This window comes from Eptesicus fuscus, chromosome 1, assembly GCF_027574615.1.
Source record: "Eptesicus fuscus isolate TK198812 chromosome 1, DD_ASM_mEF_20220401, whole genome shotgun sequence".
Lineage (NCBI taxonomy): Eukaryota > Metazoa > Chordata > Mammalia > Chiroptera > Vespertilionidae > Eptesicus > Eptesicus fuscus.
In genome coordinates, this window is record NC_072473.1 from 92,791,495 (window position 1) to 92,815,095 (window position 23,601).

Sequence of the window (23,601 nt, forward strand, 5' to 3'; positions counted from 1 at the left end):
TGGTTGAGCTACAATAAAATTAATTACTCTGTTTCCTAGTATTAGTTTTCTATTGCTGCATAACAAATGATCCCAAACTTAGTGAGTTAAGACGACACTCATTTATTATCTCAATTTCTTTTGTTGGGGAGTTCAGGAACAGCTAAGCTAAGTTTTCTGTTTAGGGCTTCATACAGCTTCAGTCAAGATATTAACCAAATCTGTGGTCTCATCTGGGATTGGGTTCTCTTCCAAGGTCATGTAGTTGTTGACTGAGTACATTTCCTTGCAATTGTAGAACTAATGGACCTTTGCTTCTCCAGGACGAGTAGGAGAAAGACAGTACAGATACAGAGAGGGGTAGAGTGGAAGAGGACGACTAACTGTCATGTTTCTAGTATCTGAGTTTAGAGAAGGTCTCAACACTGTTTTAAAGGTCTCATCTGATTAAGTCAGGCCTTTCCAGGATAATCTCCTGTTTGATGAATACAAAGCCATACTCATTTGGTGCCTTAATTACATCTGCTAAATCCCTTCACTTTCGTAATGTAATATAACCTAATCACTGGGGCAATAGCCATCCTATTCGTGGTCCTCCTGGCACTCAAAGTAATGGGATGTTATACAGGATGGGTATACTAGTGGGAGGGAATCTTGGGGGCCATCTTAGAATTTTGCCTACCACATTGATCAAGAACATTCTTAAGGGGCAATCATTGTCTGGGGTTGTTGGGCAACATTAACTTATACAAGTTTCTTGTCACTGAAAAATGTATTTTTGGCACTGAAGTATATATTTTTTTTTCTCCAGGTTTTTCAGACAAGGATCTCGAAGACGTATTAGGGGGTGGTGACTACAAACCCGACAAGGGTAGAGGTAGGGACATTGATCTGTCCAAACACCTTATTCTCATTTACAATGTGATTACATGATTAACCTCTGGGAAGTCAGAGTTAGTTCCCAGACATCTGCGCTTGCAACTTGGGGCTCACTTGGAATGATGTGAGCTTTGCAGCTCAAGGAGGAGAGTTTATAAGCCAATTTGGAAAAGTCACACATTTTCTCTGATGTTCCTAAAGCCAGGGTGCTGCATGGGTTATCGTCTCTACATTAGAAGAAGTCATTTGCGAAGGCAGCACCAGTTACAGTAACTGAGGGTTACAGGACTCATTGGGAAGTCCCCAACCTGGGAAGCCTGTCACTTTTGGGATGGGAGAAGAAAAATCACTGTGACAAGCATTTTTTAAAGAGACCCATAGCAAGCCAAACATCTTTTAAAAAATAAAATAAAATAAATATATTTATTGATTTTAGAGAGAGAAGAGGGATAGAGAGATAGAAACATTGAGGAGAGAGAAACATTAATCAGTTGCCTTCTGCTTGCCCCTACTGGGGATTGAGCCTGCAACTTGGGCATGTGCCCTGACTGGGAATCAAACTAGTGACCACTTGGTGTATGGTTTGATGCTCAACCACTGAGCAACATTGGCCAGACAAGCCAAACAGCTTTTAAAATGTCTTTTTATTTTGACATAGTCTAATGCCCACAATAAGTAAAAGCTGTGTATCTATCACCTAGTTTCCCTATCTTACATAACCATAGTACATTGTCAAAAACAGGAAGCTGATATTGGTATAATACTGTTATTAAGTCAAGCATCAGCCTTGTTTAAATTTTATTAGATTTTATATGCACTCATGTGTGTGTTTGTGTGTGTACACATGTGTGCATGTAGGTCTATCACATTTTATCACAAGTGTAGATTTTAGTAACCATGCGCACAATCTGTATTCAAAATGCATAACTCTTCCATCACAAGGGAACTCCCTCATGCTAAACCTTCACAGTCACATCCTCCCCCAAAGCCAGTTATTTTTAATTGCCCAAAACACCAATGATGCAAAACTTTTATCATAATACTAGAGGCCCACTGCACGGGATTTGTGCACTGGTGGGGGGCATGGCCTGTGGGGATCGGCCCACTGTGGGAGCGCCGCTCATCCGGGTCATCTGAGTGGCTGTGGACCCGCCCTCTGAGTGGCTGCTCCCTGGTCTGGCATCTTCCATGGAGCTGGAGCACTCACCTCTCCAGGGGACCCGGTCGGGCCCGGGCCCAGGGACAATAGCACTGAGAGGCGGCGGAGTAGGCCTCAGTCCTGCAGCGGCCATGAACCTGCCTCCCAGCCTCTGGGGTCAGCTCTGCGAGCCTGGTGGCGATGCTGCATGGCCTGTGGGCATCTGGAGGAGGCAGCAGTGAGCAAGGAGGAGAAGCCTGGGGTGAGGAGGCGACGATCGCAGCCCAGGTTCCTGCCTGTTGGCTTGGGGTTTGCAGCGGGACCAGCCACTCATCCCGGTTAGCCAAGTGGCACTCCCACCATGGTAGTGCACTGACCACCAGGGGGGAGCCCCTGGTGATCAGTACGCGTCATAGCGTCTGGTCCACTGGTCATTCTGCCGTTCACTCGCTGGGCTTTTATTACATAGGATATGTCAAGATTTGATCCTAATATGGAGAGAATGTTAGCCAAATTTGATATGACACAACAGGTTATGGTTGTAATTTGTGATTGTTACATATGGTTGTAACCTGTTCTGATGGTAAGCTATGGTTGTAGCAGTTTGTGGTTGTAACTTGCTGTGATGGTACATTGTTGCAGTTATGCATGTAAGAAGTTATGAGTGTATTTGGTTGTAACCCTGTGACACTCCATGCAGTCCTGGCAGTGGTACTAGCATTTGCTCCTTTCTTGCAGGAACTGTGTACTTTTCATATGGAAAGAGTGTTTTCTTCTGATCAAAGGATACTGTAGTCAAATTTGTCCTTCAAAACACATTTCCAGACAGTGTCATCTTGAGTAAAAAGCTCTAAAGGCCTCTAAATGAAACTTGCAGGTGTCAGGAGAACATGGAACATTTAAAGGGCAAACCCAGCAAATGAGCCAATTACTCCTGGGTGACAAATGGTATTTCCAGATGGGGAGATGAGGGCAGTAGTAGTGTACGTACCAATGCACATGAATAAAATTCTGAATGATTTTATTCCTTATTAAAAGTACATGCTTTAGCAATGAGGAAGTGTTAGGAAATTCTTTAATTAGGCTCATATTTGAACTTGTCTTATAAAGAATAGTCAGTTGTTAGCTCAAGTTTTACCCTCTGTCATTATGGATGTCTGTAAAGGGAGATAAAAGGGGTCCTAGCAAAAAATACAAGTGTGAAACTGAAACATTTTGATAAGCACATGATGCATTTCTCAGACACTCTCCTCTGTGCCAACATGCTAATGCCATGAATGAAGATAAAACATCACATTTAAATAAATGATGATCTTCAGCCTAAAAACAATTATAATTCATGCAATCTTGGTTCTTAGGCACATAGACTCAACTATAGTTTTGGAGTGTAATTCTGAAGTGTTCTTTGTTATATATTTTTTCTCGAGAAAACATTTCTGCTGGCCTTATAGGAGCCCCCTTGCCTGTAGGTGACAGTGACAGTCTTGTCAACAGGTTACATCTGTCATCTCACCTCCCACCTTCCTATGAAATCCCTGGTTGGTGGCTTGCTCAGGCTAAAGGAGCTGCTGGCTCTCCCTATTCTCTTGCTACTAAGATTGCCACATTAACTGACAATGCTGCAAGTCACATGGGTCTCCTTTAGCAGCTGCAGTGCAGTTGCTGGTTTTTATGGCCTGTGCACTCCACCTCAGTTGAACTAGTCTGGGGGAAGGGGAAATGCGAGTAAACCTGGGCAAAAAGGCCACAGACTCCAGCTGTTCTCACTGTTCCCTAAAATGGCTGTCTTTGATTGTCCACGGTTAGAGTTGCTTTTTGAGGAGATGATCTATTCATTCCCTCATGCCAGAAATCCTCCCCTTTAGTATCTTTTGAAACTGGAATACTGACCAGTTTTGCTCAGTGGATAGAGCGTCAGGCTGTGGACTGAAAGGTCCCAGGTTTGATTCTGGTCAAGGGCATGTACCTTGGTTGTGGGCAAATCCCCAGTGGGAGGTGTGCAGGAGGCAGCTGATGGATGTTTCTCTCTCATCGATGTTTTTAACTCTCTATCCCTCTCCCTTCCTCTCTGTAAAAAATCAATAAAAACAAACAAAACTATTGTATAATAATGAAAAGATAGCCCAGCTAAAAAATGAGCATATGGTTTGAGCAGAACTTCACAAAGGAAGTTATATGAAGATGTTCAAAGTCATTTTTCATTAAGGAAATGCAAATTAAAACCACAAGAGATATCACAACACACCAACAAGAATGGCTAAAATTAGACAAACAATACCAAATGTCAGTCTGGATGTGGAGCAACTGAAACTCATACGTTGTTGGTGGGAATGTAAAGTTTCTTATAAAACTGAACATAGACTATGCATTGACCCTACAATTTCACGTATATTCAAGAGAAATGAGAGCTTATGTCTAAAAAAATACTTGTAAAAAATGTTCACGGAAGCTTTATTTATAATAGCCAAATAAAAGCAAAAAAACTGGGAGCAGCCCAAGTATCAATAGGAGAATCAGTGGATAGATAATTTATAATACACACTCATATGATGGAATAAATTACTGGTACACATAAAAACATGGATAAATGTCAAAACATTATGCTAAGTGAAAGAAGCCAAAGGGGGAAAAAAGAGTACATACTAAATGAGCCCAAACATATGAAGTAATAATACTTGCAAACTAATGTGTTATGTTAGAGATGAGATTCATGGCCGCTAGGGCTGGGATACAGATAGGGAGTAATTGAACAGGGACATGAGAGAACTTTCTGGGGATGATGGTAACATTGTGTATTTTAGTGGGTATATGGATTTTGCAAGTGTATTCATCTACCAAGACTTATCAAATGGTACATGTAAGATTTGTGTATGTAAACTTTACCTTCAAAAGGAATCATAAGCAAATGTGGAACTCTAAATATGTTTAGAGGTCAGTGAATTGATATCTGCAACTCTGAAATGCATCACAAAAATAAGAAAGGGGTAGATGGACAATGATAAAGCAAATAATGCAAAGTGTTCATTATAGAATCCAGATATTGGATATATGAATGTTCTCTCTACAGTGCTTTCAGCTCTTTTGAATGTTATAAAACTTTTTTAAAGCAGCAAAATTCTCTTTAATGACTCCCCTGCCTACAAGATACATTGAAGCCCCTTAGCCTGCTGCCCTATCTTTTAGCCCTGGACCACCAGGTTCCTTTTATTTCCAAACATACATATGAACAAGTAATGCATATCTTTGGGCCTTCACATTCTGTTTCTCTATCTTAAAAGCCTTTCTTCCACCCGATGAATTCCCACTCATTCCCCAGAGTGCTAAGCCATCCATCCTTCAAGAGAGACCTTAGATTGCTTTTTCTCTGTTTTCCATAGCAATTAGACAATTTTACATTCCCATCAATAATATCTGAGGGTTCCAATTTCTTCACATCCTAACCAACACTTAGCTACTTTTTTTTTTTATTATTATAGGCATCCTAATGTGTGTAAATCAATATCTCATTGTGGGTTTAATTTGCATTTCCCTAATGACTAATGATGTTGAACGTATTTTCATGTCCTTATTGGCTATTTGTGTGTCTCTGAAGAAATGTCTATTTGCATCCTTTGTATATTTTAAAATCTAGTTATTTGCCTTTTTATGATCAAGTTGTAGAAGTTCTTCATATATTGTCAGTACTAGTTCCTTATTAGATACACAATTTGCAAATGTTTTCTCCAATTTGTGGGTTTGTCTTTCCATTGTTTTGGTGATATCCTTTAAAGCACAGAAGGTTTTGATTTTGATGAAATCCAATTTATCCCTTTTTTTTATTTTGTTGCTTGTGCTTTTAGTACTAAAGTTTTTACTTTTGATATATTTTCCTTTTTAAGTTTCTGGATTTAGGGTCATGTTTGGAAACTCATTCCTTGCCCCAAGACAATATAAATGTTGTCCTACATTTTCTTGTAGTGCTTTTATGGCTTCATCTGTTTTATGTTTATTGGGAATTTCCGTGGAAGGTATTGGATTAGATAAATTTATTTTATGTCGGTGGTTCATCAGTTGTCCCAATACTATCTTTTGTACAGCATGCATTTCATAAAGGAACTGGGTTCATTCTGTGCTCAGAGGAAATAGAGTTCTGTTGCCAAATGAGGATCAAAGCCATGACATTGGCTTGGCTAACTGCAATGGCAGGTCTGTGTGACTGACTTTAATTCAGGTTCATGCAACTAGAAGGGATGGAAGGATCTTAAATGCCTATTTTTTTCTAATTGTTTGTTTAACCTCATAGTGTTTCTAGCTCACATGCCCATCTGAGTAATGATTCTCCCACAGGATGAGATCACTTTTTTTTGAGGTAGGGGGGAATAACATTTTTTTTTTGTAATCTTAGGATAACGCTTCCATAGTCACAGGTTGTCAGATAGTGAGGAATTTGTAGAGATGTGTTGAGATTTTGAGTCTTTTTGACAGCCTGGGAGAGTACCAGGTCTCTCTGTCTGCATCTGGATGAACAATAGCCAGCGGCAGTCCTGTTTACATTTCATGTAACACCCTCTTAACTCAGCCATCATACAGACTGTGAGGTTCAAGTTGCTGTGAATCCGCATGACCATATCATTAACAAGGAAGGAGAGATTTGTGAACACTCAGCTTCATTCCACATCAAGGTGAAAGAAACAATAGGTTGAATTGCTCAGATCTGTCTGGAAATCTGGTGACATGTCAGCAGAGGACACCTGTGAGGGGGCTCGCCTCTCCAGCACAGCAGAGGAAGGCCATTGATGAAGCCCTATTGTGGTTTTTAAAATGCCAGTGTTCCTTGTTTTGTAAATAGCCATTCAGATTCAATAATGGATCTTTATAAAATGCATTTAATCCAAGGGTTCAGTCCCAGGTGGGAACATAACAAACCTCATTTTCTCCCACAAGACTCTTTTAAACTTTATTTTTTAGAGCACTCTTAGGTTCACAGCAAAATTGAGCAGAATGTACAGAGAGTTCTCATATCAACCTTGCTCCCACACACCCACAGCCTCCCCCATTACCAACATCCCTTCCCAGAGGGTGGACATTTGTTACGATCCAGGAACCCACATTCTCCCTGATTCTTTGATTGGTGAGGGAAATGTCAGAGTTCATTGCCTCCAACATCCCAGGGCAATTTCCCCTAAGGACTCAGCTTTGTGAACAGTCTCCCTCCATTAATGAGTGTTATGCCCTGAGAAGAAGAGGACGACATGAAAGGAGTGCTCAAAGCTAATTAATGTCTTGAAATGGCACCGGTTGCTTGGCAGGGAGCTGCTGATCTGGGGGAGTGTGTGTGTGTATGTGTGTGTGTGTGTGTGTGTTTTATGAAACTTTATCACATGTACAGATTCCTGTGACTACCACCACAGTCAAGATAAAGGACAGCTGTGCCACCACAAGGATCCTGCCTGTTTTCCTTTTATAATCACAGACAGTACCCTCCCCCCCTCCTTAACTCCTTTCAGCCACTAATCTCATCTCCATCTCTGTGATATTTCAGAACCTTTTGAATTTCAAAATCCTGGGTAAGGGATTGTCAACCTGCATTTGTGTATGTTCCAAGAACAACTCCAAATCTATGCCAAGCTGGACGTGGAAGCCCTTAAAAACTCTTATGATTTAATCCTGTAGCATCTCGTAAGGATGCTGTGTATGTACTTAAGTTACATGAACAGAAATATCTGGATTTGAAGAAAAGCAGATAAAGTACTAGGCACAGGAAGAAAGTAAATTGAAATATTAATCGTAAATCTCACTGGCTGGTGGGGTTATGAATATTTATGCTAGCCTTTCATCTTTTTTAAAACAAAGTTTTACATAAGCTTCAGATAAAGAATAAATACTTCTTACCATAGTAGATACATGGGACACACATACTGTTGTCATTCAGAGTCAGGCTCACCTGACATGGGCCCAGCTCAGCCACCTGTTGGCAAGTCCTTAAGCTTCTGCTCTCTCTTCTGTAAGATGGGGGTGTTAGGTAATCTGCCTCACTCGATTGCAAGGAAATTCAGTGGAGTACTGTGCATTAGGATCTGGGATATAACAAATGCTCAATGCATAGTTGCTCTCATTTTGAAAATAAAAATTCCTACCTGGAATCCTGGGCTTTGCAAGTACTGCTTCATTTGGGAGGTTTACTGCCTGGAGCCTGTGCAGGGGGTAATCAGAAGGGTCAGGGAGTTGGAAAGGGGCTGTCTCTCCTAACCCCGAGCTGAATGGTCACAGACTCACAGCGGACACTATGTGCTTTCATCCTTTCTCCAGGTGATGGTCGGTATGGCAACAATGACGACTCTGAAGCCGGTGAGTTTGAGTCCCAAGATTTCTGTTAGAAACCACAAGGAAACATAGTGCTGGCCCACTCTCCTCACAGAGTTGGCCTACCAGACCTTCCCCTGAATGTTTCTGCTAAAGAACGGTGAGGCCAACAGCAGAGGGACAAAGTCATTTAAAGGAATGAATCATGAAAATATGGATCCCCAGGGAGGTCGTCCCATGGAAAGCTCGCTGGTGTGAGACCCAGAGACCTAACTGGAACTGAGTTAAATAGGGACTGCACCATTTCCATATCCACCTTTTAGGCTTCTCAAAATGGAAATCCTTACAGAAAATGAGAAGCATTTGGCAAGTCCAAGGGGGGCACTATGTCATTTGAACCCTTCTGATACAAATGGCTGGGTCTCTCAACACTGGCTCAGAAGTCCTGAGCATTAGAACAAAATTAGGTCAGTGTCTGAGCTAATCCTTGTGTTAACTGTTAGCTTGACCTCAAGTCTTCTCATTTCTCCCAACCTCACCTTTACCCAGGAATGTCACCAGAGACTGGCACCATTGCCGGTGTGGCCAGTGCCCTGGCCATGGCCTTGATTGGCGCCGTGACCAGCTATATCTCCTACCAGCAGAAGAAGTTCTGTTTCCGCATCCAGCGTAAGTGGATCTGCCTTGCAGCCACTTGTGGCTGTGCCCGCAGCAATTGCATTCCCCTCACTCTTAGACATGAACGAATGGTTAAGGCCTTTCAAGGGAAAGGGGCAGAAACATGAGCAAGTTGAGATTCTGGTCTATTCCACAGTCTGCCTGAGAGCAACTCCAGAGAAGACTTCCTGGGCGGCGGGGGGAGTTGCAGTTTTGGAAATCCTTGAGGACAGATCTAGGCCAAACTGAAGTGTAAACCAGCTTAGAAGAGAGGATGGGGCTGGACACATTGACCTCGGTCTTCCAGGTTTCCAGTTTCTGGAAGCCAGATTTCTGTGGGGGCAGAGCCCAGTGGCCATTATGATGTTTCCTTGTCATAGAACAGGAGAGACCCTGGGATTTCTGTATGGCCTCAGATTTCACCCAAAGGAATTTGGGAGCTTCAGAGGCTCTGGGGTCAACAGCTCCCTCTCATGCTGTCATTTTTCTCCAGAGCAGAAGACAGCAGTCTCTGGGGACCACTCATTCTGGCAACCTTTCCCTTCCTTTCAGATCCCAAGAAGTCACTGCTCTGGTGTCCCTGCTCCTTCCCTCGTGAGCCAGAACATCTTAAAATACATGGAATTGTGAATTGTTTTAAAGTAGGAATGCAAGAGAGAAACGAGATGTAGTTTTGCCTCTTCCTTTACATGCTAGATTTGTGAAAGCTAGGATGCATCTGTTTTAGGGCATGGTTTTCTATAAGATGTGGTACAAATGGAATTCTATCTTGGAAGCTGTCAGGTACCCCATACCAGAAGCCCTGTGGGAATGCTGTTGGGGCAGGAGACAGTAAAACCACACTTGTTGGTTTTATAAGCACAGCATTGGTGTGTCACTGTTTGCTGAGAGTATGTCTCTAAGACTGATGATTTTTAGTTCAAGGGACAGTATCTGACTCAGCAGTAGATTTCCTCTTTCCTGAAGCTTAGGATTATCCCCTATGAGGCTTCTCTTCCTCTTCCTCTAGGACTCTGCCCTTAATTCTAGTTGGGAGCTGAGCTCCCCAGAAAATTAACCTGAGTACCAGAATGATTTGCATGAGGATATTGCTGAAATCTCCAACTACTTTTTCATCTGGCCATCATATTTGCTTCTTTTAGACAACATTCTTGACCAGGGCCACCACATACAGCTACACAGACTATGCACAGTACTCTGGGGGCACTATTCACATCCCAGTGCACAACCTGCGCAACTGTTCATGGTCTCCCTGCTTGAGATACTGTCAACTCACCAGGGATTGCGAAGCTTGGCTGTAGAGTGGTGTGAACAAGGAATAGTCAGAAGGAGTGCAGACCTGGAGACTGGATTGTCCTTAGAGCTTTCCTTTGTCCCAGCGCAAAATAAAATAAACAGACTGGCTTAAAACAACAGAAATCTATTCTCTGCCAGTTCTGGAGGCCAGAAGTCCAAGATCAAGGTGTCAGCAGGGTTGGTTCCTTCTGGGAGCTCTAGGAAAGGATCCTTTCTTGCCTCTTCCAGTTTCTGGTGGCCCTAGATGTCCCTGATAAAGGCTACATCACTTCAGTCTCTGCCTCTGTCTTCACATGGCCTTTCCCTCTGTGTCTGTCTCTCCTATTTTGTCTCTTATACGGACACTTGTCATTAAATGTAGAGTCCACCTGAATAATCCAGCATGATCTCATTTCGAGGTCCTTAACTTGATCACTTCTGCAAAGACTCTTTTCCAAATAAGGTCACATTTACAGGTTCCAGGACATAACGTTTTGGGGGCCACCATTCACTCCAGTACAGCATCATTACCCGAATAGTAAGACCTCCCACAGCCCCATTGGGTAGAAATGATGTACACCCTCATCTCATAGTTGAGACAAAGGCACAGACAGTCCTTGAGGAACTTACTCCAGATGGGAAGCCATGAATCCAGAAGGGGAGCGAGTAGGTAGAAACAGGGAAGAGAAAAAAGGTTGATTTCCAAACCAAAAAAGAGATGTCTGGGTTGTATCTGTTTCTCTGTGGGGGTACTGATGTGAAATGAGAATACATTATTTTCACATAAAACAGACAGATCTGAGGTTTTGCAAATTGGATTATCAGGGAAGACAAATAAAACGTGAACACATGAAGGACTTGGTATGTAGAACTGAGCAATTTATATGATACTAGAGGCCTAGTGCACGAAAATTCATGCACTAGGGGGGTCCCTCAGCCCGGCCTGCCCCCTCTCACAGTCTGGGAACCCTCAGGGGATGTCCGTGGGAAGCAGGCCTAAGCTGCAGTCTGGCCTCCCTCTGTGGGAGGCGACCAGACTGATCAGGGGAAGGCACCACCCCCATCACCCCACTGCTGCTGCCACTGCTGGCCGTGGCATCTTCGAGGCCTGAGCCCCAGGCCTCACAGCCACTGGGGCTCAAGGCTGCTGTGAACCCTGGGCCTCGCAGCCACTGTGGCTTTGTCTGGATGGACATCCACCCTAATTAGCATATTACCCTTTTATTAGTATAGATTTGGGAAAGAATAAACCCAAAAGAGGGAGTGTTAATGACAGCTGAAAGTTTCGTGGCAACAAAGCTGGAGGACATGGATGTGATCTTCCTGGGGGGCAGCCTCGAGGTGAGGGTATTGCTGGGCCAGGTAGTGGGGGTGAGCCTGCTGGTAGGGTGGCATAGGCGAGGGAAGCAAGTGGGTTTTTAGAGCTAATGATGGCTCTGAAGAAGTTCATGGAACCCACTGGCCTCACAGATCCCTGCGTGGGAGCCAATAGGCCTCTCCCCAGCCCCCCATTCAGTCTAAGGGAAGGCTTCCCTCCCTGCTACAGGCTTCAGATCACACCCACTGGCTCCTGTATGAGTGGACCCTCCACCTGTGTCTTTAGCCCCATTTTCCCCCCTTCAGTCTGTTAATGATGTCATTATCATTGTTTAACCTACACTGTCCTGAATCCCTTTACTGGACACTTGTGCAAGTGCTAACATCACTCCCAATTTACACAGAAGGGAATCAAGTATGAAGTATCCCCCAGTTTTGAAAAGGACCTCTTTTGCTTCTGTATCCACTCCCTGTACTACCAAATTTCTCTTCAGTGTTTTTAAGTTGTGTCCATCCTGTCCCTGTGGCCACCCTCACAGATTCCACCAGTCCTCCTGGATCCTCCTGTCTCCTCATGCCACATCTGTGGCTTACCAATCCTGGGGCTTGTGCCCCCTGCTCACACCACCACCATGGCCCATGCCTTTCCAGGGCCAGGTCTCCTAGTCCTCTATCTGGACGGTTCCATCAGCCTCCTGCCTGTCCCTATGTTCCCCACACTTCACACTGTGCGGAGCAGCTGAGGGTCCTGCTTAAAAATGCACAGGACCAGCTCTGCCAGGACCTCCCATGTTCCCCACTGCTCCCAGGTCATGGCTGAGCCCCTGAGCTTGTCATTCTGTAGTTGGTTCCACTCAAACCACAACCCTCCCCCTTTCGTTCCCCTCCCCACCCTCGCAGCTCTGGCCCCATAAGATTTTCACCATAGCCATACTCACTTCCTTGAGTATGCCCTGGGGCCTCCAGCATCCTCTCTTGCTGTCCCCTCTCCTCACTTAGCTTCTCTCATTCTTTGGGCCTGGGCTACCTTCCCAGGAAGCCTTCCTACCCTCCCAGCCTGAGGGCCCTGACCAGATGCCTCTCCTGAATGTGCCCACAGTGCCCCCTGCTGACTGGTATGGAGATCATGGGGCAGGATTGGGCTTGGTGGTTTGTTTCTGCATCTGTGACTGCTGCCCCATTCACTCTCTGAACTGTCAGCCTGTGGGAAGACTGTGTGCGTCTTGTGATATGTACCTGGTACCTACGCCGGGTGGGAATCAGGAGGAATCCCGGAGGAATCCCATGGATGTGGGGGTGGCTAAGCCCATTGTGAAGCTGGGGGCTGGGAATTCCTGCCCAGGGTGGCTTCAGCTACCACTGCATGGAGGTCAGGAAAGGAAGAGCAGAAACCACTTTGCACTGGGTCCACCACGAAGCCCCCGAAGGAGTGGTGCGTGGCTACTAGGAGGGTCTCTTCCCACTGTGGCCCTCAGGGGCTTCCAGCCTTTTCTGCCATCAAAAGGGCTCAGGTTTGGGGAACCCTTTGCTTCCCGTCTCTGTCTTCAGTGCCAAGGGCCAGCGTGTTTCACCGAAAGCCCGTGTGCTTTGTTACCGGGGGCTGAGTTCTTGCTCCAGGGTCCTAAGTTTTGTGTCTTGCCTTCAGATGCAGCAGAAGGTCAAGGTAATAATGTACTTTGACTTATTTTTCTCTTCTGCTTTGGCCTCAATGCCTCATTGTCTCCCCTCCTCCTCCGCCCTCCCCCCATCCCGCTGCTCTTGCTTCTTCTCACTGCTCTCCAGCCCATCCTCTTCCTTGGCACTCTCCAACTTGGCTGCAACCACACCATCTTTACCTTTCCCTGATACACGTGGGAGGTTGCCACCTGCCAGACTTTCTGTCCCTAGGCTGGGTTCAGGGATGTGTGGGTGGGGGTGAAGGTCCTGTGTGGGATTCAGATGCCCCCTGGCGGTCATCCCTGAGGAGCAACCAGATGACTGCCGACAGATAAAAGCCAGTCCAGTGCATGCCACGATAGCAGCTGGACAGTGATCAGAGGTCAAGGCGTCTCCCATCCCCCGCCCATTAGCTGGGGATAGCTTCTCCCAGCTGTATCACCTAACCTCTGTCCCATATCGGGGCCAGCTACACCTGCTGACAGATGCCCACATTTTTACTGGACCCATCTGGTGTCGCCTTGAGCCCAGCAAGCATCAGGGCATACAGACATTCTTTTCAAGGCAAAGAGCCTGAATGCAGCCCAGGAGAGTGGAATGACTTACACTGGTGCCTACTCATTTGGTTGGTTGGTTGTAACCATGACCCAGTGTTCCCACAGACCCAGAGCTCTGATGAGATTTCCAGTTTCTTGCCCATCTAAGGATAAGACAGGGGCTCTTGACTCTCCCCAAGCAGCAGCAGGGGTGGGGTCCACTCCGAGTCCTGAGTGTCCAGCATGGTGCTGCTCAGTGGCCAGAGCACTGGCATGCAGAGGATGCTTTGTAGAGTCCCCAAGTCCCTCTCGGAAGTAGGTGGGAGAAAGCCCAAATAACTAGACCAGAGCAGCTGTTACTGGGCCCTAGCTCCTGCATGCGCTAAGGCAGGGACAGTGCCATTCCCACTGCCTAGAGGAGGTGGTTGGCCTCTCCATGCCGGTGTTGCCGGGAAGGCTTTGCAGGTATCTCCAAAGTGAGCTCCACTCAACTATCTGCCCCTCTCTACTCAGCATCCATCAGTTACTCATGCAATGCTTGGCTCCCTCTCTGTCTCCCTGGCCCAACATATGGACCCACGAGTGACACTGAGCCCTGCTTTGGGTGCCCCCTCTGCTGAGCAGAGCTGCTGTCTGGCCCACAATCTACATGCAGTGCCACCTGCCCTATGCGGATGGGGTTTGTTAGAGGCCTTTGCCATGTGATATCATTTCTGAGGATGATGAGAATTGGGCAGGCAGCACACTCCCAGCCAGCCACTCTGCCCAAACAAGGACATTTAGGTGGCTCAGGGTGCAGGGTCTGAGTCTGAAGGGAGTTGGAGGACTTGGTTGGGAGTGCTTGATCATGGTGGGAGACCCTTTGGTTCAGTCATTAACTCTGCCCTTTGCCCTTTGCAGAGGGTCTCAATGCAGACTACGTGAAGGGAGAGAACCTGGAAGCTGTTGTGTGTGAAGAACCTCAAGGTAAAGACTTTTTGGTCAGTGTCCCTTGCCAAAGGTCCCCTAGTTGGTGAACCCAGCACTGTGCTAGGGAAGCAGGAAGTGCAGAGGTGTTTGTTTCTAGAATATCCAGGCGGAACAAGAGCTGCAGTGGCCCAGAGGTCCCTGCACTCAGCCCCTCATCAGATGACCACCACAGAGAGTGGGACCACAGCGAGGGACAGCTGGTGCTGTGTTAAGGACTTCAGTGTGCTATTGGAGCTTGGGCTGTGCTCCTGAGTTATCTGAGCATGAGCCCCTGGCCCATGTACTCGCTGCAATGAAAATAGATGACTCCAGACAAATTCTGATAGAGCCCTGGGGGATATTTTACCCTAGACACATAAACTTTTAATTTGAAAATTGCCAAAGGCAAGAGGGAACTTGGTTAAAACACGGACCCTATTATTGGAACCCGCCTCCCTCCCTTATTTCCTCCACCCTCCCTTCCTCCTTCTCCCTCCCTCCCTCCCTCATTTCCTCCACCCTCCCTTCTCCTCCTCCCTCCCTTTCTCCTTCCTTTCCTCCCTTTCTCCCTCCACCCTCCCTTACCCCCTCTACCTCCCTCCCTGTCTCTTTCATGGTCATGAAGTCCGCTCTGGGTGCAAGAGCCATCAGCAATGGAGGCTGCATAAGGTCTGCTGGCCTGGAGGGGCCAATTTCTCAGGGTAGATACCACCTATGGCTCCAGAATTCGAGTGGGGTGGTCAGGAAAGGCTGTTTTCCTCAGTAGAGGCTGGGTAGGCATCTTGTGGCTGTATTAGAGGGCAGCAGCAGTGGGGGTGCACAGGGTGCCCCATGCCCTTGCTTAGGATGGGTACTTGACAATACTGCACTGAATGAATTAAAGAGCCCTGAATTAAAACATGGGAAAACTGGCTCTACAGTAGCATTCACTATAAGTATTTTTGAAACTGTTAGTCAACATTGTGTGAGCATGTTCTGTGGACCAGATACTGTGTCGAGTGCTTTATTTAAAATCTGCCCAGCAACCCCATCAGAAGCACTCCCATGTTATCGATGAGGAAAGGGGTTGCCCTGACAGGGGACAGAGTGGGCACTAGAGGGGAGTTTGGCCAGGCAGGGCTGTGCTGCCCCAGCCCCTGGACAGGACAGACAGGGAACCAGCTCGCTGTCCCCAGCAGGGGCTGACTTGTGTATTTGTGCCTTCTGTGCAGCATGGAAATGAATCCCTTCTAATGGGCATCTTCTCTTCCCAGTGAAATACTTAGAACTGCCACCACAGTCCGCGGAGCCACCGCAGCCCCAGCCGCCTCGGATCTGAGGGTCCCTTGCAGCAGCCGCTCACAGTGGTCCTGCCACTGAGGACCAAGATCCTTATTTCATTAGGACCTGCACCTGCTGTACTGTTCCTTTGATATCATTGGCTTCTCGTTGTTCTAAGTTTTTTGGATGAGCTCTTGGTGTTTGTGAGTTTGGTTTCTGTGCCCTGCAGACAGGGTGGGGTGCCCTCCCTGCCAAAGGTACCCTGAAATCCAGCCTTGGGAGCTGCTGGGTCACCCACTCCCCAAAACTAGACAGTCCCAGGCCTTAATGAGCTGGGGAGGGGGACCAAGCTGAGGGAGGCCAAGAAGACACTTATGCTTAGGGGACAAAAGATTGGCCACAGGGTAGTGTGATTCCTGAGGTATTACACTGACTCACTGGCGGGTTTCTGCCAAAAGGCATCCCTGGTGTGACCTCAGAGAACTAACACAGCTAACACACGGTGCTTGGAGCCCCTGCAAGGAACGAACCAGTGAACACCAGGTAACGCTGGGCACACACGACACCTAGGGTGGAGGTGGGGGGTCATTTCTGCCCTTTCCAATTCCAGTTTGACACTTGCTGCTGGGCTTCCAGAGAGCTGGTCAATGTGGAGACTTTACATTTTACATTTATTTAATTGCAAAAATGCATGCCATGCTAGTCCTGCCCTCAGAGTTTAGGAATTTTCTAGACAAGTAGAAGTTGTGACTCTCAGGGCTAATTCCCATCTGATTCCATAGGGGACTGGATGTGGTCTCCAGGCTGACATCATTAGTTTTTAGGAATCATTAATGTACTGGAAATGCATTTATCCCCCTCCCTCTTGTGTTCTTATTTGGTAGCAAAAGCTACAGACATCAAGAATGAGTATCAAAGCCAGAAGCATGCTTGTTGTTTGCTTAGAAATATATTTGAGGGGAAAGGGAGAGGAAGGGAAGGGAGGGGAGGGGAAGGGAGAGGAGAGGAGAGGAGGGGAAGGGGAGAAGAGGGGAAGGATGTTTGCTTGGTTTAGCGACATATGCCTGCCTTGGCAAGTTTAGAGATATACTGCCTGGCCTGCTGATGGTGAGCACTGGGGGCCTGCTCACTGTGGGAAACACCAGAACCTGGGGACTGGCTCCTCACTTGACCTGGCACTATCTTGTTTGGGCTGGAGCAGAGCTGACTTCCTGGAATGTTCTCTTTGGCCCATATGTAGTCCTGTTTCTGGGAGCTCTGCTGTCAGAAGCTGAGCTAGAGTGTGGAGTCACCGTCTACTGATTATAAGTTTGGAGTGTCAAAAGTCACTCCCTTAAAGCATAATGAAGGTCAGCAGGAAGGTAGGCTCCTATTTACACAAGTTCATGTGCCTCTGCCCTGCACGGGAGGCCCCACCAGTCTCCCAGGCTCTATGTTAGCTCCTTGTCTACTGAGCTGAGAGAGCCAACTCCAACTTAAGGAAATAGTTGAAATCTGAACAGACCCCATAGGTTATCTAATGCATGCCTCATGTGTTCATTTATGCACTTGTTTTAAAAATATGCTCTGTTGTATGATGGTAATCAGTTCAGTTGGATTGTGTGGCTCAGTGCTGCCCTTCAGATCCATTCCCAATGCAGGCCTGCGGGTCCTAAAATATCTTCTGTGTGGGGGTACCTCCCATTCAGGCCAGGAGTGTGTGTCTTTGCGGGGGCGTGGAGCACAGGACACTGGAAGAAGGAAAATGTGGCCTCCCCATGTTCCAAGAGATTGAGCAGGGGAGGCATTGCTTGCAAGGTATGCCTGTTTCTAACACCTCCCAGCCCTCACTAGCCAGATTGTTGTGAACTTTGCTTGGCTTCTCCATCCCAATGATGACAAGAGCTAATGGCCTGAACCCTGGCCAGTGCTGGGCTGGAGGCAGCTATGAAGGATTTTTGCATCTGTGGCTTGTTGCTATGTAGATAGGTTGACCTCAGGACCCAGGGGCAGCCAGTGTCCTAAGGACAGGAGTCAGAGAGGGATTGTGTTAGGATGTCTGGGCACCAAGGCCCTCCTGAGGCCTTTAAAGGGGAAAAATAGGGCCAGCGTTTGCGTGTGATTAAATACTTCTCTACCTGCCACCGGGAACTGTGGACATTTATAGGGAAGTCAGCCACAGCAGCGAGTAGGATGAGGAGTGATGTAGCTTGTGTGGCCCCTGGCATGGTGAGGATTGGCACTGGAATTAGTGCTGTTGGGTTTCTCCCCTTAGCTTTAACCTGAGGCTTGCAGTGGCAAAGAGCCTGCACTCCTCCATCTGGGATGAGAAGTCAACACACTCTGTAAAGCCACATTCTGAGCAGCACTGACTTCAGTTGCCAAACCCATTTTGTTCCTCCCTAGCTCTCTGGATGCCTTTTGCAGAATGAGTGCTCAGACTTGCTGCTAGTGGCTGGCCAAGCCTGGAAAGTCACTCAGCCACCCATTTGCTGAGCTGTCATCCCAGGTGGAGTACTGATACCTGCAGAAGCCTACAGGGCTTTTGTAACTATGTGATTATCTGAAAGTTGCATTGGCTGGTGTGGGCCTCTCTCAGGTGATAAGGGAGATAAAGTGAGTGAATTAGAAGGGCCAGTTGAAAAGAGCCAATCCGTATTAGCTTAACGTGGTGGGCAGGTTGGGGGGAGCGGGGGAGGAGAGCTGGCTCAGTGTTAATAACTGAGCACGTGGAGGAAGGAGACATGGCAGTTTTGTGGGGTGGAATACCCTCTCAGGTCAGACCCATAGAACAGTGCCAGTCCACTGCCTTGGCTACATGGGTTGGGAGTTAGTACCAGTTCTCTGAGGAAGAAGAAATAGAGACTGAACGAGTCCCTAGTACTTTTTATGTGCTTGTATTTAAGTGTGAATTGTAAACTGTCTCGTCTTTGCATTAAACAAAATGGAACCTAAGAGATTATTGCATTGTGATGGTGTCTAAGGCACTTCCTTTGTCAGGTGATGCTGTTTTTTCCTTAATTATGATATGGAGCTGACCTCCTCCACACCCTCCTCGCCAAAGGTATTTCTCTGGAAGGAGAGAGGTAGGTTAGGGCTTCCAGGGGGTGGCCCCCCTCAGGGTATAAGGAGCTAAGGCCTAGAGCTATACAGTGACGTGCCTGATGTTCCAGGGTGCGTAGGGGGTAAGGGGTGGGCGGGAGAGCAGAGGCAGGCCCCAGACTCTTGACTCCCAAGCCCACTGCTTTGCCTTCTTCAACGAAAGTCAGTATCAAGGGTGGCTGTGAGGTCTGTGCAGTGGTTTCAGCCAGACAAACTGAGCAGGGAGGGGGGCCCTGCACACCATCACTCATTGCTGCTCTGTGTGGAATGGCCTGTTTGGGATAAAGTGTGCTCTTGTCATGACCCCACAGCTTGGCTTACAAACTGAAAAGACAGCCTGACATTTCAGCGTGAGCAAGATGCGGTGGACACTAGGAGGGCTTCCACATTGAGGTGGGTGACATTTTTGTTGTAGTAGTAAAACAGCACTAAGTCTTCAAACCCAAACCCACCGAGTGACTTTTCAGTGCAGAGGTTCTGCATGGCCAACTGGGGTCTCACACAGTGGCCCTCCTAGCCTTGCTACTCAGCTGTCACTGCTGAGGACTACAGCTCCAGTGACTGCTCCATGGAAAGGGACAGGAACCCAGGACTTTTTAAGAAGGGTGAGCCTCAGGGGTACCATGGTTTCAGCCAAGCCCTTATGTGGGCTTCTTAGAAGTGCACCCAGTTTTAGGCTGCAGGACTTGTGGCCTGGAAAGACAGCCCTGCCTCCTCAGAGCTGCACCTGGTTCTCAGGTGTCTCCAGTCCTTTCCTGTGTCATTAACATTTTTTTCAAGGTTAAGGTCAAGGGGCATTTCAGATTTTTAAATCACAGTACTTACCCATTTCAGTCAAAACACTGAGGACTTAAGATAAATTGCATTTATGATTTAGTAAATGAATTCAATTATTTAAAGGCACATAATAAAATAACATGGATTGAATGTTTATCATTACTAATTTTCCCCAAGGGGAAAAATCTACCAAAACACTTTAAAAAAGAAACCACAGAGCAAAGATATTATCATTTTAATTACAGATTGTAATATAGTGCATCAGGTGAGGCAAATACGATACTGTACCAGTTTTTAAAAATCTGCACTGTAAAGGTTTTACATTCTAATACACTTAAATAAAACCGAAAAAAAAAAAAGAACTGCTTAGGTAACAAAACTATACTTCAAATTATTTTAGAAATAGTTTTGTGCTAGGAACATATAAAGGAGAATGATCTTGATTGCTGCTTTCAAATCCAATGGGAGTTTCTAGGGCTCCTCCTAGGGCCCCGCATGCAGAGGAGGGTGCGACAGCCCAGGCCAGGCCCCCACACTGCCCAGCACCAAGCTAGCTGACCTGGGCAAGAATAAGCCCACTCTGTTGCTCTGGTTCTGTCAGAAGCCTCATCCAGTCCCCACCAAGTTTAATAGTCTTAGTGCAGCTGGGGATTAAAGGATATTTCTAGGGAACAAAAAAAGGGAATGTCTCCATTTAGAAAAAAAAAATCAGTGTATCAATGAATAATCCAGTTTATCCATTTGTAAATAAGCTTTCAGATATGTTGGAAGCATAAATCAAAAGCTAATATAAATTGAACTGTGATTTAGAAACAAATCCCCAGCTGATAAAAATGGAGAATTCATTTTAGGTAATCAAATCACTTTGAAGAAGTACTTCTGATACCTTACGAGTACCAGATAATTTTCTTTAAGAATCAGAAAGTTCCAAGTTGAAAAAACATCTATCCTCATAACTATTTGTAAAAAAATCTTTTTTAAGAATATATTTTCAAAAATAAGGTCAATATGTAAGACTGTGCATGGCGTCCACTGATTAAACAAACTAGATATTCCAATGCAGTTGTACTCAGCTCTAACCCTATGGGCTTCTGAGGCCTCCTGACTCCAAAGGCAAGCTTAATTCCTGCAGTGATGGGGGTCCCAGTGACTGGCAAAAATGGGCAGGGCAGGGGAAGGGTGTGACCTGCTGGGGAGGGTGCAAGATTCTGTGACATCACACAGAGGAACTCAGCTCTAACGCTAGTGGATGGACCAGCTGATGGTAAATTAGTTCCTACCCACACTGACAGAGTCCCAGAACCCAAAGTCAGGAGGGAAGGCTCAAAACTGGGAGGAGAGGCCTAGCCAGAGAAGGTTGTCTCTGAGATGAGAAAACCCAGGGAAGTGCGTGTTATGCTTTTGGCAACTGAAGCCACAGGTCAGTGGTTGCTTTAAAATACTGACATGAAGTCATATGAATAAACTGAATTAAAGTGATCTTCAGACAGGCAGGTAACAGGCGAGAGTGGACTCAGAAGCAGGAGGCTGCAAGGTCAGACAGGCCAGGAGCTGTGGACAGCTCTGTGAAGGAGCCCACAGGGAGGCCAGTGCAGAGCTGCCAGAGTCCTCTCCCTCTGCAAAGCCATCCCAAGGGAAACTGCTGCTATTGCCATCAGTGGCCTAGGCTACCTCAGGAGGCAAGTACCAAAGTTGGATGAGGCTAGAACACAGTGCCTTTTAAACAAATGTATTCAAGTCATGTTTCAAATGTACCACATAAAAGTTATCATGAGCTGTTTTTGAAAAGAATTCCTCACACAGTCCAGTTAGCAGATACCTCCTGGGGTGACTAGTATAAACATAAAAAAGGACATAGGAAAATAAATGCATATTTATCTTTTTAAAAAATACCTTACATGTACACAACAGTAATTGGTACAGGGGCCCCCTTGCAAGAACTCTAGAACAGAGGGCAATGGTCTGTTTTCCCCCCAAAATAGTTAACTTTAAAACAGTCAAGTTGTAGCAAGGAGCTGAAAGAAGCCCAGGGCTAGCAACATGGTCTCTAAGTAAATGGTGTTTGTTTTAATGAAGGAAAGAAAGGGTATGAGACTTTCTTGAACCTAAGCACTATGTTCCATTCACTATGGCTTCTCCCAAGCGCCTGGGCCAGTCACAGGGTCAATGGGACAGACAGCCACCCCAAGAAACCCAACAGGAGGGAAATGGGATGTTCAGAAAACAAAAAAGTATAGGTGACAGTGGGAGCTGGCACCTAGCCACACACAGGGTTGCTGGTTGGAAGTGCCGTCCAGATGTGGAGGACACTGGGCCTAATCCTAAAAGACAAGATCACAATCTATAGCTGGAACAGGTCGCAGGACCCTTGCCTGAGTCACCGGGGAGAGCAGTGGAGCTGCAGGATGGCCTTGATGGCTGGACTCACTGGAACCGCCATCTCTGCAGCATCAGACTGAGGTGTGGACGGGTGTGACTGAGTGGGCAGGCGAGGAACCCCGCTCAGATGGGGATGAGGCTCGAGTGGCCACCTCCCGCTGCAGGTCCTCCACCCTCTTCTGCAGCTCCGCCCTCACAGCCAGCAGCTCCTTGAGATTTTGGTGAATTGGCATCTGGAGGCAAGCAGGACATAGCTGCGTTAGCCACTCATGGGCACTTTCAGCATGCAGATGCTTCTAACTGCAGGATGAGTTCACAACCAAGGTGCCCATGTGTCCTCATGCCAAGCTACAGGGACTCCCTACCCAGGAGCCGGAGGCTCCAGCTAACCCTGTAGGGATGCTTTTGTCACCCTGTGCTCCCCTGCCAGCTTGGCAAAATTCCCAGAGAACACAAGTGGGCTCAGTTGAAACCTCAACCTGCGCATCAGGCAAGGCCACAGGTACCGACTGGGAGAAGGACACTCAATCTTTTCAGACTGGTTGTAAAATGCTACTGGCTTGTGCCCCTTGCACGCACACATACCTCCATTAGCTCTGAATTTTTACAATTTTATAAATAGCTCTACTGACTAAAAATGCTTCTGTTAAACCAGCACTTGCTACAACTTGAAGTTTTATTCATTTTCATCTATTGGAACAGGAGCTAGCAGAAGCCCCTGGAGAGGGCAGTGCCAGCAGAGGGGAGTCCCCTGGGGACATTGGCTCTTCCCTCCCTCCTTCCTTCCATACAGCTAGGCACAACCACTTAACACCCTCTAATGGCTTCTTCCTGCCACCCTAAGGGTAACAGCCTGGCCTTGTCCTCAAGGCCCTGTGTGGTCTGACCCCAGCCTGCCTCTCCTGCTCACCTCACCAGTTCCTGCTGCCAATCCCCTCCAGCATTCCAGAACCTTCCAAGTATTGGAAGCATGTGCTGTCCCTTCTGCCTGGAGCACTCTTCCCCCACCCTTTTCACAGACATGCTTGCTTCATCCTACAGGGACCAGTGTAAAGAGCACATGCTCTGGGGGTGGAGGGCGCTTTGAGACTCTCCACTCCTACCGGGCCTGTTTATTTCATCATTTATCTCCACCAAAGAGTGAACTGTCCCATCATGGAAGCCAATGATGACAAGCCTGACTGGAAGGAAGAAGGGAGGTGGAAGACAGGTGAGAGGGTCAGAGATCAGAGAAGGGGGAAACATATGAGAGGGAGGGACAGAGAAATGAGTGAAAGAAGAAGAGATAAAGAGACAAGGGGGTGACAGAGATGAGAGGGAAAGAGAGGGACAGGCAGAAAATGAGAGCTGGATGGAGATGTGAGTGAGCGAGCAAGAGAAGAGGAAGTGAGATGAAAAAGAGGGCAGCTAGGTGCCCCCATCATAGCAGGGTGGCTT

At 46.8% G+C, this 23,601-nt stretch overlaps 2 protein-coding genes across 3 annotated transcripts in view; one reads left to right on the top strand and one right to left on the bottom strand.

Moving 5' to 3' along the window:
- Positions 1 to 16,104, top strand: part of CD99L2 (CD99 molecule like 2) — a 102,156-nt gene extending 86,052 nt beyond the window's left edge. For both annotated transcript variants that reach the window (XM_008158703.3, XM_054717318.1), the window contains 5 exons: positions 791 to 856; positions 8,285 to 8,323; positions 8,828 to 8,947; positions 14,620 to 14,685; positions 15,921 to 16,104. In XM_008158703.3, the coding sequence (XP_008156925.1) occupies positions 791 to 856; positions 8,285 to 8,323; positions 8,828 to 8,947; positions 14,620 to 14,685; positions 15,921 to 15,985 (356 nt within the window). In that variant the 3' untranslated portion in view covers positions 15,986 to 16,104. The remainder of the gene's footprint in view (positions 1 to 790; positions 857 to 8,284; positions 8,324 to 8,827; positions 8,948 to 14,619; positions 14,686 to 15,920) is intronic.
- Positions 16,105 to 20,005: 3,901 nt separating this feature from the next.
- Positions 20,006 to 23,601, bottom strand: part of MTMR1 (myotubularin related protein 1) — a 66,664-nt gene continuing 63,068 nt past the window's right edge. The window contains exon 15 of the mRNA XM_008158701.3: positions 20,006 to 22,397. Coding sequence (XP_008156923.2) covers positions 22,236 to 22,397 — 162 coding nt within the window. The 3' untranslated portion in view covers positions 20,006 to 22,235. The remainder of the gene's footprint in view (positions 22,398 to 23,601) is intronic.